This window comes from Oncorhynchus clarkii, chromosome 16 (assembly GCF_045791955.1).
Source record: "Oncorhynchus clarkii lewisi isolate Uvic-CL-2024 chromosome 16, UVic_Ocla_1.0, whole genome shotgun sequence".
Lineage (NCBI taxonomy): Eukaryota > Metazoa > Chordata > Actinopteri > Salmoniformes > Salmonidae > Oncorhynchus > Oncorhynchus clarkii.
This window is the reverse complement of record NC_092162.1, coordinates 46,440,337-46,455,504: the sequence shown is the minus strand read 5'-3', so window position 1 is coordinate 46,455,504 and position 15,168 is coordinate 46,440,337. Positions and strand designations below refer to the sequence as shown.

General features: G+C 41.8%; 1 protein-coding gene across 1 annotated transcript; it reads left to right on the top strand.

Annotated features, from left to right (window-relative positions):
- Nucleotides 1-982: 982 nt before the first annotated feature.
- On the top strand, nucleotides 983-11,947 carry LOC139368594 (calcium-independent phospholipase A2-gamma-like). Its single transcript, XM_071107648.1, has 9 exons — nucleotides 983-1,160; nucleotides 4,277-5,961; nucleotides 6,180-6,329; nucleotides 9,013-9,170; nucleotides 9,296-9,390; nucleotides 9,508-9,679; nucleotides 9,809-9,866; nucleotides 9,963-10,157; nucleotides 10,444-11,947. The coding sequence occupies exons 2-9, from the start codon at nucleotides 4,378-4,380 to the stop codon at nucleotides 10,900-10,902; spliced, it is 2,871 nt and encodes a 956-aa protein (XP_070963749.1). The 5' UTR covers nucleotides 983-1,160; nucleotides 4,277-4,377; the 3' UTR covers nucleotides 10,903-11,947.
- Nucleotides 11,948-15,168: the final 3,221 nt, after the last annotated feature.

Sequence of the window (15,168 nt, the reverse complement as noted above, 5' to 3'; positions counted from 1 at the left end):
TCAGAGTGACCATTGGGTTCTTTGTCACCTCCCTGACAAATGCCCTTCTCCACCGATTGCTCAGTTTGGCCGGGCGGCCAGGTCGAGGAAGAGTCCTGGTGGTTCCAAACTTCTTCCATTTAAGAATGATGGAGGCCACTGTGTTCTTGGGGACCTTCAATGCTGCAGAAATGTTTTGATAGTATTCCCCTGATCTGTGCCTAGACACAATCCTGCCTAGGGGCTCTAAGGACAATTCCTTCGACCTCATGGCTTGGTTTTTGCTCTGACATGCACTGTCAACTTTGGAACCTCATATAGTCAGGTGTGTGGGCCATTCCTAATCATTTCCAATCAATTAAATTTGCCACAGGTGGATTCAAATCAAGTTGTAGAAATATCTCAAGGATGATCAAGATGCACCTGAGCTCAGTTTTGAGTCTCATAGCAAAGGGTCCGAATACTTATGTAAATAAGGTATTTCTGTTTATTTATTTTTCATAAATTTGCAAAAGTGTTTTCACTTTATCATTATGGAGTATTGTGTGTAGATTGAGACATAAAACAAAATCTAATTTAGAATAAGGCTGTAACGTAGCAAAAAGTGAAGGGGTCTGAACTTTCTGAATGCACAGTACATAGCAAATATTTGGAATGTAAATTTTAACAATGCTAGTGAAATAGGAACTATGCACTGTACATTTTTCAGTTCTGAGAAGCTCTGCATACTGTCTATATTATGTTAGTTCTGAGAAGCATAACAAAACATCACTTGACACCCACATCTGTCTGAAATATGTACTGGCTAGAATGGAAGTTGTGACTTTCTCAACTCACTCTGAAATCCCTATTGCCCCTTCTCTTTATTTAGATATCTACTCCATGTACTTCACAGCCTGAAGTGAGTCTGTGGTAACAGCAGATGACCTTAAGCAGAGGGATCTGCGGTCTTAAAGAGGATTGGTCAGTCAGAGGGCTGCTATGCCCAACCCTCCGCTCAGACCAGCCAATAGTATACAGACCCTACAGGAAGGTAGGATGAGATTAAGTATCAAAACAGAAACAGTGTCTGTTCCTTTGAAGGGTTGCCCTGCAGGACATCTAATAAGAAACTGTTTCAGGATAGAGATCAAAACATTAAAGGAAGAAAGCGGAGGATAACAGGAGAAGAGTTGCCCCAGGTAAATGTTTAATCTATTCTTGCCTCATATTTATCAGAACCTACTGTATGTTGTCTCAAGGTTATGGTGAACATTGTCTAACCATGCAGTACCTGACTGGACAAATCTGTGCATTTGACCTTCCTTGGTGCAAGTTGACAGTATTTCTTGATGTTCAATATACTATAAATAGCAAGTTGCTATTTTCAATTAAATTGTGCTCCCTTTTTATGCACCGCAACTGCGTTGCATTTAGGAGGGACACGTCCACGTGTAGAGACACAGGCATATCTTGTTTTTGGGGCGAAATGAGGTAAAAACTATCCTCTCTGCTTCTCAGATTTCTGTCACATTAAAGGGATACCTCCGCTAAGTTCTTTCCTGGGTCCTAATAGTTGACTTAGTAGAAAGTGTTTTATTAATACATATCCCAGTATTCAGATTGACATTGGTGTCATGTTACAGTTACGAGGGATGAGTGGGACAGCATGTCTATTTTGTCAGAGGTGTTTATAAAATATGACCAGGACCACACACACACACACAATGTATCAAAACAACCCCCCTCCCCACTAGTTGTTATTGTGGCAGGTAAAGATATACCTCATTGCCAGCTGTCGTATTGTAGTGATGTGGTAGAGACATTGATATGCCATACTGATGAGGGCACATGGTTGCAGGACAGGATGTTTTTTGACCTCATGTTGTCATTTAAGGGAAGACAATGTTGACCTAATTATTTGAATGGCAGATGTCGTCCAAATGTTGTGTTCTTTAGCTTGTTTACAAATAAAGGCTCCACCTCAACACAGACATTTGACATTGTTTCCAGGTCAGATTGAGATGGATTTTGATCTGTTTAGAATAGTCAGCCAGCTACTCTTGATTGTTTATGGGAAACAGACCTGCTGGGCAGAAAATAGTTATATTTTGGTAGTCAAATATAGTTTATATACAGTAGTTTCAACTAAAAGGCAACTATTTTCTTTTGATATTCAAATACAGGTTGCAGAAAAACAAATTATATTTGAAGGTATTTGAATATATGGAAGTTATTTAAAAACATCACATATTTATTTGAAGGCTGACAAATATTTGATGAAGAACCAAAAACTACAACAGTTGAATTAGTGTAAAAAATATGATCATAAGAACATGGTTTTAAGGGCTCTTAGAGTTTAATCTTAATATAGAGTATAGTCTAGAATTAAATACACGAGGTACATATATTTTCACAATGAGTGAGACATAAGTTAATACAGTAACACTTGACACCAGCCATACTTGGTGTAATAGCATTCAAGTGATGTTCCAAAATATTTTTTCTCAAGGAATTGTTTTAATCTATGTACTACTACTACTACTACTACTACTACTACTACTACTACTACTACTATACTGTATCAGATAAAGACAGACATCCCTTTTATTAAAGGTAGATCATTCAAGTGATGTTGACCATGTAAAAAAAAAAGTGTAGTAACTGAAACGTTCCTGTTCCATAGGACTTTGAAAATGTCTTTATAATTGCATAATAATGGAGTTATTACATACATGGAATAAGGAACCGTCAAAGTCTCAGCTCATTGCTAGGCAATTCAAATGCTATGTCCAAAATATTATGTAACAACATGCTAATAAACTCTTGCTCCAAAAATAATGAGTTTTATTACAGGCACAATAACTTTGAATGTTGTCTTGCTGAGAATGCTAACTGTAACAATACGGCTATTAAGTGTCGAAAGGAAACTCAATATCCCAAAACTGCTTTCTTGAATCAAATACAAGGTAGGTTGAGAATCATGTTAGTTTGTATGCTGAGTAAACTATCCCTTTAAAAATGGTGTTTGAAACAAGAACAGTTATCTGTTCAAAATATATTCGGGAGAATGGACATGTACAAAATGTTCAGATAGAAATGTATGGTGTAGATCAAATTATTTTTTTTTCAGAAATGTTGGCGAGTTAACTTTTATTGCTTTCATTGTTTAAAGAACTTTGAAAGAGATGGAATGGATTTGTTCAATGACAGACATGAATTTGTTTGAAATCTATCACTTGATGGTTGCAAAATGCCATCTGCCTCACTCTCAGAGAAATAAGTAGTACTGCTAGGAGGTTTTACACAGTCAAATGTGACAAATAACTTTTTTTAAATAAAGAACTGTACAAATGATACATTTGTGACATCAATATTTTTTAAATACAAAAATGAATCACTGCAGTAATGTGAGATCTGTATGTAAAATATTTACATTGACATTTTAGTAATTTAGCAGATGCTCTTATCAAGAGTCAGTGCATTAATCTTAAAATAGTTAGGTGAGATAATCACATATCAAAGTCAAATTGACATGATACGAACATTCCATTTCAGCCAAACAGTGGATATATAACGTTTTGCAACAAAACTAATTTTAATACATCTAAAATCAATAAATTAAGAATCTGAGAACAGTAATATTTTACACACACAAAAAAATACTGAAATATAGATTTGTGTAACAAAACTCTTCAAATATATCTGTCAGATTGGAATAGTATAGAATATTGTGTCCTCTATTCATTATATTTCTACCTTCAACATGCAGTTCCACATTCAGCCCTGCCATTAGTTGAAGGCAAACAATCCAACAGTTTCAGAAAAGCAATCACTTCCTGAGATCTGTATTCAAATAGTTTACAGAAGTAGCTACTCTCTGAGATCTGTATTCAAATAGTTTACAGAAGTAGCTACTCTCTGAGATCTGTATTCAAATAGTTTACAGAAGTAGCTACTCTCTGAGATCTGTATTCAAATAGTTTACAGAAGTAGCTACTCTCTGAGATCTGTATTCAAATCATTTTAAAAGAAGTTGCTTTCTGAGATCTGTATTCAAATAGTTTACAGAAGTAGCTACTCTCTGAGATCTGTATTCAAATCATTTTAAAAGAAGTTGCTTTCTGAGATCTGTATTGAAATAGTTTACAGAAGTAGTACTTTTTGGGGATCTGTTATTCAAATAGTTGTAGTTACCTCAAAAGTAATTATTTGTTCCCCTGGGAAAATAGTTTCTTTCCAGAAAGCATAGTTAAAACTAGAGCTATCCCAGTTTTGCTGGAAGCACCTGCTTACCTCTCCCTCTTGTATTTTACAGGGACCAAATGATTCTGATTTCTAAGCCTAAGCCAATACAGGCCCAGCTCCTAGCCCACTGTTGGTTGTCTTTGTCCCCAACCAACTACATCCAAGCTAAAGATGGGTCGGTTCCTCAACATAAACCTGTGTGTGAGTCACCTGGGAGGGAGGACGTTAAGACTGTTCTGCAAGCTCAGGTACCTCATAACCATCCTTAGAACCTTCCCTCACCTGGCCAAGACACCCCTAGCCTTGGACTTCCGTAGCTGCTCCTTGCCTTCCTCTCCCCTGCCTCCCAGCTTTGCCAGGAAAGGAGCCCCCAAGAGCTTGAGGTTCAACCACATGAGCTTGACCGCTGAGTACCTCCTTGGGGGTGGTACCAGAGGGGTGAGATACTCCCAGGCGGCCCGTGTCTACTCAACCTCTAGTAGGGATGTGTTGAAGGCTGAGGCCCCCATCGGGGTCCTTCATGAGGACAGCCTTCAGGAGGACAGCCAGACACCCTTTCAGTTGAGCATGCTTTGTCTGGGTGATTCTTTTAATCGCCTCTCCAGACACATCAATATTTACTTCAAGAGAAAGGATGTGACCCAGCTGTCCTCTGTTGCTGGGAATGTGGGGTTTGTCGTCACAACTCAGGAGAGTCTGGGCAGAAGGCCACAGAGGCGTAGTCAAAGTAACAGGGCAGCCAGGGAGGACAGTGAGACAACAACACAGCAGCCTTTGGAAAATGAAAACGATCTTGAGACGTCAGACAGCCAGACAGAGACAAGCTCCGCCCCCCAGCGATATGGTGGACTGCAGTTATTTCACATCAGTTCCATTGCCTCCAGGTTTGGGGAAAGTTACAGTTATGTTGCTCATCACATAAACTCATCACATGAACACCTAAAGTCAGTGTTCACCAAAGGTTCGGCACAGGACGTCCTAGGTTCGACTCTGGAAGAGACTCTGGAGGATCTGGCTTCAAGCAGAGTGTCGACCAGGAGGATGAGGAGGAGGAAAACACAAAAAATCAGTTACATTGAAAGTGTAAAGGAAACTGAAACGGCTCATTTAAAGACTAGTGCAGCTGTAGCTCAGACCCCAGCCATTCAGAAACCAGCCATTGAACGTGCAGATATCTCCAACAGCTGGGAGGGAGAGGCAGAGGGCTACCTACACTTTGCCCAGCACGTCAACAGATACTTTGGAGCCAAAACCGTTACAGACGAAACTGAACTACCACCACCTCAAACAGAACATCTGGTTGCGGACCACATGCCAAACAGCAGGACGTATCAACAGCAGTGTTCTAAATCTTCTACCTCCAGACATGAACAATCAGCCACAGGGCTAAAGCAGGAAGATCCACCCATCCGTCCCAAATCCCTTTTCCACATCAGTAACATCACAACCAGTTTCGGTGAGAACTATGCATACATGGCTAATTACGTCAACAGCTATTTCAAAGGCAGCTATGATGCCGTGGAGGAGGAGGAGTTAGAAAGAGGTCCCATCGAGGAACGCAGGGGAGAATGGGAGATGGAGTATGGATCCGTTAGGGTCCCGAAACCACAGCCTGCTGTATCCTTCATGGAGTGCCTTCTCAATCCCAGTAGTGCCATCCCCAGCCTCCTGGGGGGGTATCTGGGGGGCTCCTGGGCTCAGAGCAACCAGGCCCATCCTGCCTCTATGCTCAGTGAGGCCACACTTAGAAGAATGGTGAGTCACCTTCAACACAACCAGGAAATGCAAATGATCTGTGTGCTTGCTTCTGCTTTTAGATGAATTTACATCAGCCAGGTTAACATTAACATGTTTTTTTCTATTGTAGAACCAGATACTGAAATATTGATATTACCACATTTTACCTGATTGAATTTAAAACTAACAGCGAGCATATCCTCCTTTAGCTCTCAATGTGATCATTCCTTCCTCAGGTGATGGGCAGGAGACAGGCAGAGGAGATGACCCGTTCTTTGGTGTCCAGTCTACAACAGGCCTTCTCTCCTGAGGCCATCACCGAAGTTGTCGATGAGCTCAACACACACCTTATCCGACACCCAGGATGCAAAGCAGTGGTCTGGCAGGTTTGTACCTCATTGAATGTCTTTACAAGAGTAGGTACTTTAAGAGTTTGTATAGGGTTGTGACGGTAATTGATAACCATGTAACTTACAGTTATGGATGAAGACGGCCATGAAAATAAAATAACCAGTAAAACCATTTAAATACGTCTACATTCATTTTCGATTTATTTGTATTAAAGTTTTCTATATGAAAATAAAGTTATCTAATAGCGGGAGTGTTTAGTAATGATTAAAAGCAATAGTTTTGCTAACTTTGTCTGCATCTCCTCCTCTTTCCAACTGTCGTTTGATGCTCTTTTATACAATTCACGTTTTCATTGCCTGCTAGTAAATAAATGAATTGGTCTTCTTTTAAAACAGGTTGGATGTGTGGAGAGGCTGATCATTAGGCTGTGGAGAGGCTGATCATTAGGCTGTGGAGAGGCTGATCATTAGGCTGTGGAGAGGCTGATCATTAGGCTGTGGAGAGGCTGATCATTAGGCTGTGGAGAGGCTGATCATTAGGCTGTGGAGAGGCTGATCATTAGGCTGTGGAGAGGCTGATCATTAGGCTGTGGAGAGGCTGATCATTAGGCTGTGGAGAGGCTGATCATTAGGCTGTGGAGAGGCTGATCATTAGGCTGTGGAGAGGCTGATCATTAGGCTGTGGAGAGGCTGCTCATTAGGCTGTGGAGAGACTGATCATTAGGCTGTGGAGAGGCTGATCATTAGGCTGTGGAGAGGCTGATCATTAGGCTGTGGAGAGGCTGATCATTAGGCTGTGGAGAGGCTGATCATTAGGCTGTGGAGAGGCTGATCATTAGGCTGTGGAGAGGCTGATCATTAGGCTGTGGAGAGGCTGATCATTAGGCTGTGGAGAGGCTGATCATTAGGCTGTGGAGAGGCTGATCATTAGGCTGTGGAGAGGCTGATCATTAGGCTGTGGAGAGGCTGATCATTAGGCTGTGGAGAGGCTGATCATTAGGCTGTGGAGAGGCTGCTCATTAGGCTGTGGAGAGACTGATCATTAGGCTGTGGAGAGGCTGATCATTAGGCTGTGGAGAGGCTGATCATTAGGCTGTGGAGAGGCTGATCATTAGGCTGTGGAGAGGCTGATCATTAGGCTGTGGAGAGGCTGATCATTAGGCTGTGGAGAGGCTGATCATTAGGCTGTGGAGAGGCTGATCATTAGGCTGTGGAGAGGCTGATCATTAGGCTGTGGAGAGGCTGATCATTAGGCTGTGGATAGACTGATCATTAGGCTGTGGAGAGACTGATCATTAGGCTGTGGACAGGCTGATCATTAGGCTGTGGACAGGCTGATCATTAGGCTATGGACAGACTGATCATTAGGCTATGGACAGGCTGATCATTAGGCTATGGACAGGCTGATCATTAGGCTATGGACAGGCTGATCATTAGGCTATGGACAGGCTGATCATTAGGCTATGGACAGGCTGATCATTAGGCTATGGACAGGCTGATCATTAGGCTATGGACAGGCTGATCATTAGGCTATGGACAGACTGATCTTTAGGCTATGGACAGGCTGATCATTAGGCTATGGACAGGCTGATCATTAGGCTATGGACAGACTGATCTTTAGGCTATGGACAGGCTGATCATTAGGCTATGGACAGGCTGATCATTAGGCTATGGACAGACTGATCTTAAGGCATTAGGGCCGGCTATGAAGAGGTTGCCTGCATTTTCTTCTATTTTCTAATGGTTGTCAATTTCATCTTCATATCCTGTATCACAGCTGCCTCTATCTCCCCTTTAAAACTTTCCTCGCCAATTTATATTATAGACTACATTGATTAAGCATCATCCTATAATGTAGACAATTTTTTTTAAATCCTACAGAACAGATATTTAATACTTTTTTAAATACATTTTTGGGAAAGGACAATTGTTATTTGCTTATGTGTCTGAGTGAGATGCTGTCCGTTGATTGATGGATTCTTTTAGGTCGGTGGGTTGGTGTGCGTGTATGAGTTCACAAATTCTTTATGTCCATTCAGAAATGTTCCTAAAATAGGCCTTCATCTCTTTAATCAGGAAAAAAACCTGTCTTGTTGAGGTGGTGACATTTGTGCGAAGAGTAACAGCAGGTGGCAGTTTTGCGTTTCCTTTCTTATTAAATGTTGTGCAACTGAATGAAACGTAGCCAAGCTCCTTTCATGATTCATCGAACTGTATCGGATGCATAGCCTATACCTTAATATTTTCAATAGCATATTATTTTTCCAGTAGTATATGATTTTTCGCTCATTACTGTGTCCTCTCTAGCCACTTTGAACTGCATTTTGCCACAGAGAATGACCGCAGCAGCATTGGTGACGTTATACGAATTGTTCAGAGAAGTGGATGGAAAAACGCATCAGACTTGGTGTGAATGGCTTAGTGCGTCAAAATCGGAATCTGGATTTTTTTTCTCAGAATTCCTCTCCAATCTGACATTGTATACGAGACTAATATCTAGACCTAATAATAACTTGAATACTAATAATGAAATGCTACTGATAATAACATAGTGTAATGGTAATAGTGAAGTTGCAGAAACAAGCCATGCGCCCCCCCCCCCACAACCCAGAGAACCATAATTCAAGAAGATTATAGATGATGATGCCTATGTTGTGATTTTTATCAGTCATGTACTACTTCAATCATCTCTAATCAAATAGTATGCCTTTCATTCCAGGAGAAAGCTGCTGTTCAGCTCTTAAGACAGCGGCGTAGCCATAGAGAAGACCAGGAACTTCAGTGTGTCATTAGGGAAACCTTGGCTCTGATTGGCTATGTGGATCCAGTCAAAGGTCGTGGAATCCGAGTGCTCTCAATCGATGGTGGTGGCACAAGGTACTGATCCTTCTCCCCATGGTTAACCTACTGAAGTATTACAATGAACTGTAACTGTTATAAAGGCGTACAAGCACATTTTTCTCTTGAATCACTTTTCTGTTTTCTCCCCTGTCTCTTTTCAGAGGGGTGGTGCCACTGCAGGTCCTCAAGCAGCTGGAAGCGGAAACAGGCAAGCAGGTTCACCAGCTGTTTGACTACATCTGTGGAGTGAGCACAGGTAAGACAAACCCTGACTCACCTACACATCGAGGACTCAACACCTGAGCTTGAATCATTTAACCATTGTCATGCAACTCATCTGTCCTTTCCTTTCATTTGTCCTTTTGTGTGGCAGGGGCAGTGTTGGCCTTCATGCTTGGCCTGGCCCGTTTCTCTCTAGAGGAGTGTGCAGATATGTACCGTCGTTTTGGCTCGGATGTGTTCCGTCAGAACCCCTTGGTGGGCACAGTGAAGATGGGCTGGAGTCACTCCTACTACAGCACCGAGACCTGGGAGATGATACTGAGGTATGCCAGTTTTTACTGTTCAGTCAACCGTGCTTGAATCATAATGAAGAATTCCTGAATTCTTAAAATGTCAAGCCATGGTTCTGCTCACATCTGTGTACTGTTTGTATTTCATTGGACCTTCTACAGAGAGAAGATGGGCGACCAAGTTCTGATTAAAACAGCCAGGGATGAGTTGAGCCCCAAGGTAATGCCACTACTCACTCCGCCCTTTTTTGTGTTACCTATTCTTACATTTATATGGTGAAAATTGACCATGGTGTTTTTCTAAATGGTTGTTCAGGTGTCAGCGGTGAGCGCCGTGGTGAACTGGGGGACCAGTCCCAAGGCCTTTATCTTCAGGAACTACAACCACAGCCCAGGCCGTCTCAGCCGCTACGCAGGGGGGTCTGGGTACCAGATGTGGCAGGCGGTGAGAGCGTCGTCCGCTGCCCCGGGATACTTCCAGGAATTCCCCTTACACAGTGACATCCATCAGGTTAGACTTTATTGGCTTCTTCTCTCTGTTTCTGATAGCCTATGCTGACTGAGGCTGTGGTTCTATAGAGGTGAAATCAGCTATAAAAGCATTGCACAGATTAAGCTAATGCCCGTACACTTTCTGTTGTTTGAGAGGGGTGTGGAATTCAGGACCCTTGATAGGAAAGATATGTGCAAAACTGTAATGTTTTTTCATTCAGAGTGAGATGCCCCATGTACAATGAAATTCATTGCATACCATGCGTACCAACAAATCCTGACTCAAAATGCATGTCCCTTTGTAGGATGGTGGCCTCATTCTAAACAACCCTTGTGCCCTCGCCGTCCACGAGAGCCGTCTCCTGTGGCCCAACCAGCCTTACCAGTGTGTCCTGTCGCTCGGCACCGGTCGCTATGACAATGCTAAGCGGAGCCCGGGCACCTCCACCAGCCTGCGTGCCAAGATCAACCACCTGATCTGCAGTGCCACCGACACAGAGGGGGTCCACACCCTCCTGGACGACTTGTTGGCCCCAAACGTCTACTTCAGGTTCAACCCCATGCTGAGTGCCGAGGTATCCCTGGATGAGAGCAGCGTCAGGGCCATGGAGCAGCTGCAGGCTGACACCCAGGTCTACCTGGACAGGAACAAGCCCAAGATGGCCAGGCTGTGTAAGGTGCTGGGGCAGGAGCGCACTGCGCTGAGCCACACCAAGGACTGGGTCAGTGAGAGAGCCTGGGAGATGCAGCAGAGCTGGGTTTGAGGGTCCTAGGTCACAGGTCACAGGTTAGGTTTTATTACTCAGTGCCTGTAGTTTTACCCTGTTTTTATTTTTAAAACGTTTTAGCAAACTCTTCCTTCCTCCCAAATGCTCACATACACCTTTCTGTTTAAATGACTGTGTAAGTACGTGTTTCTATATATGAACACCAAAATGAGGAAATACATAGTTGGAGCTCTGTTACTCCATGCAAAGGGCTCTGTCTGTCATGCATTTATGTATGCAAAATCAAAACTGCATAGTAATTTATATATATATATTCAGTACTGTATATGTATTGGTATGAATGAGGATGCGCTCCTTTATGGAATATTATTAAGTGTATTTGCACTTCCAGACCTGGGTTCTAATACTATTTAGGGTATTTCAATTACTTTTAAAGACATGTGGAAGTAAGTATTTCATTTTTTGTAAAAACTAATTTAAGACAAGTAGTTGAATATTGGAATTTATTTGGAAATACACTTGGAAAGTATTTGAAAATACTCAAATACACTCCCATTCATTTAACTGAGGTATTTGAAAATACTTTCAAGCAGAAGGCTATTTATATGGAATAATTTGACAAATAATTCCAATAGAAGTAGTTGATTCTGGCCACGTTATTTGAAAATACTCAAATACACAGAAAATAAGTATTTAAATCACATGTATTTGAACCCAGGTCTAGCACTGACCGTATATTGAAGATGTTTGCACTGAGGGAATTCGTGTAGCTGCTAGTGATATGTGTTATCTCATATTATTATAACATTTTTGTTAATGTTAAACCTATTTATATATTTTTAAAAACACATTATTATTGAAACATGATATGCTGTGTTTTGTAAGATGCCTCAGCCTCTTAAAAGCTCTGAAGTGTACAGCAAACTTGTCCCTCACATAATTGTGAAATATCTCATGATGTGCTCAGCTGAGGCCTTTACATTCAAGTAGTAACATATCTATCTTTTCAGACCCAGTAATTCCCCACCCAGATTTGGATTGGTGATGTAACAATTGAGCAATTAAAAAGCAGCTTGTGGTATTGACTTTGTACTGCTGGAGTTTGAGGGGTTAATGGCAGCCTGCCTGCGTCTAGAGGCTGTACCCACCCTGGTCAGTCACTATAAAGGACACACTTTGTTTGGGACAGAAATGCCTTGTTAGAAAGAGAATGAGTGTGCATGTGCCAGCCAGAGAGAAGACACAAGTTCAGTAAACCCCAGCCTTTCACTCAACAAAAGCACAGATAACAAAATAAATGAAATTACTTTAGACATCAAATCATCTTCGATCTATGCCATATGATAGTCCTCTTCCCCATGTTGACTGATTGCTGTATGAAGAAATTACATGTTATGAAGGCATTTTGCCTCTTTTTCAGCTGATGGTGACAGCTGATCTGTCACAATGGATAGAGATGACGTTATGTTTGTTGCATCCACATTACACTTACACAGATGGTGCCCATTTGACAAGTCGTGGGACCAGAACAGAGTTTGACCTGATTTTAACCTCTGAAGTCCTCATGAAATATTGACACGTGTCCTGCATGTGGTTGGAAAGAATGCCCGTTTTTCCTGATAACACACATTAGACCAGAGAAGATCAGAGTCCACTGAGAAACCGATGGAGGAAAAGGGCTGTTCAATGTAAGAACTAAATCTGTCAAAAAAGGAAAGAGAGATGACAGGAAATACCGCAGGTAACTTTGTTTTATTTCCTTGAATTTCATCTGATTCTTTTGAATGCAGAGAAATCTTGATGAAAACTGTCAAATGTTCTACTGCTCATTGGTAACTAACTAATGTAATACCCCATTTTGAAGAATGTGGACCATTCCTTAACGAGCTCAGTACAACACTATTGTTTAGGTTTTTGTTGTACTTTGTAAAGGAACAATTTATAGCTTGAAGAAAAAGTAATGTTTCTCTCGTGGAATGTCTTTACTTGACCAGTAGATACATGAAAGGCTATTGGCATGTGCACGTAAGTCCTACATGGACATTATGTAAAGATCGTATTCTCTGACGAACACACCATGACAACTGTTTGTATCTGACTGAGACCTCTTATAGCCATAGGCAGGGTCAAGCTTTAAAAGACCACATCCACTTTGGAGAAGAGGGTGGGTCCATCTTCCACTGAATCAGCACGTTTGTATCAGACAAACGGAGTGAATATTTAGCATAGTTCCCACGATTCTCTGTGTAGGTCTAAGCTGTTGGCGTGCTGTCAGAATGTTGCCAATGGTCTTTTTCTCAAGGGAGCTGTACTCCTCATTTGCAGAGATATTTTCTTTTGATTTGAAGATTTGTACTTCAAATGGAAACCTTACATGCTCTTTATAATTTATACTTAAACCGATTTGCATGGCACATGGAATGGTCCAATACTCGGCAGATCTAAACCTCCAGTTATGTAAATGTGCAGTGCTGAGAGTCATTGATACTGGGAGTTAAAAGCAGTAATTGATTATGTATTTAATATGGCAATGAAGAGATACAGTGATTTGTAATATAACATAAGTTCTTGATTTCTACGCACTGTTACAGAGTCCAAATGAGAATGATGAGAAGAATAGAGCGGTCCCTCTTAAGTGGAATTTCTCTCCTCCCAACCTCTACTTCCTGCTGATGACGCTGTGTATTGAGTGATGGGTTGCCTCTGTCTCCATTCCTGAACTGGCAGCTTGGGTAGAGATGGAGATATCCTCCCACATGCCATCTGCTCCTAGCTAAGCCCTGGCCACACATGCCAAAGGGGACCCACGGGACACAGAGACCTTGTTGTCCTCACGGAGCTGTGCGTCTCTCGAGCCCTTCACACCGTGCAATCTGGTGCATGGCACTGGTCAGACTGAAACCCTGCTCAAGTCAAATACATGGGAAGAAGAAATCCACGCCAAAAGCCAAGTAGCTAAACATTTTTCGCTTTTGTTTCCTTTTTGAGGGGCCTCAACTTCTGTTCAATCACAATGATGTGGTGGGAAAGACGAGGCTGAGCCATACTCAAGTTCTGTTCTCATCCCTGTGACATTGTTATATCTCTGTCACTGCGAAAACCTCAATGGTTTATGTCAAGGTCATCGTCAGAGCTGATTGTGACCTGTGACTCCAAGCCCCCTTAGCAAAAGATAATTTAAAACCCTTTAGCGTCTTTTGCACAGACATGCAGATATAATTGATTGGTTTTCATGTCACCCTTGCCATTTGTCATGGTCCATTCTAGCATAGAGTGCAGTATGCTGTATATTCATGCTTTAGTGCTGTGTCTGGATTCCTTGGCACCTACACAGATCAGAACTATGTGGAGAGGCTTGAGATGGCTTTTGTTTCCCACAAAGACAGAGGCCTCTTCAAGGATCCTGTGCTGTTTCTAGAAAAGAAAGCATTTAGTTTGCCTGAAGGGTCCTCGGCTGAATGGCTTTGACTTTTCCCCTTTTTGAAGATGTCAGTCTGAATTTTTTTTATCTCGCTTGGGTGTAATGTATCAGAGTGGTCCAGAATGGGAATAGAAAATGCTGATTAGCTACATTTTGGAAGGAGAAAATAGTGGGAAGATGGCCGGAGTGCAAACAAGTGTTTATCGCACAAAAGGAAGTTTGTTTGTCTGCATGTTTAGATACCATAAAATCACATTCAACACAGTTCACAATCAGACAAAACAGACACAGCTTGTTACAAATACGCCTCTGATTTGGCTGTAAATCAATATTGTTAATCCCCTGTAACAGCCTTTGTGATAAGGTCATATGCCAGAGATTTTTCTTGCATGTAAAATTCATGTAAGATAGTTTTCAGCAGCCAACAGTAAGGCCCACATCACTGACGTCATCAAAAACTATAAGCATGCAAACTATGTGCATACTATGGGCTGGCTGGTGAGTTACAGAGTATTTTGGTGTAAATACTAATAAGCCCATAAGAAGCGTGTGGAACTGCAATGGAGATAAAGCATTGTTGTTTACACAGCTTTGAGTTGAATACAAAATATGATGTCTGGCTTCCCTCATAATTTCCTCCACATAGGCATCATCATATTGAGTCAGTATACACGGTTGTGACCACAGACCATAGACGGGTTAGCTGGCAACGTCACGGAAACTGCACGCGCTTCAGTGGGGCAGAAATGTGTGTGCTGTGATTCTAGATGGCCAGATAGCTAGCAACAATGACAAGAAGTAAGTGACTTGTTTCAGCTAGTTTTATTTTTGTTCTTGATACCATGCCATGTTTTGACTGATGCCATGTCTATGCTAATACA

Bases quoted from the DNA above. Each gene is read 5' to 3' on its own strand.
- LOC139368594 (XM_071107648.1), top strand. From the start codon at position 4,378: ATGGGTCGGTTCCTCAACATAAACCTGTGTGTGAGTCACCTGGGAGGG. The intron at 9,680-9,808 runs GTATGCCAGTTT...GACCTTCTACAG, and splicing joins ACCTGGGAGATGATACTGAG to AGAGAAGATGGGCGACCAAG. The intron at 10,158-10,443 runs GTTAGACTTTAT...GTCCCTTTGTAG, and splicing joins TACACAGTGACATCCATCAG to GATGGTGGCCTCATTCTAAA.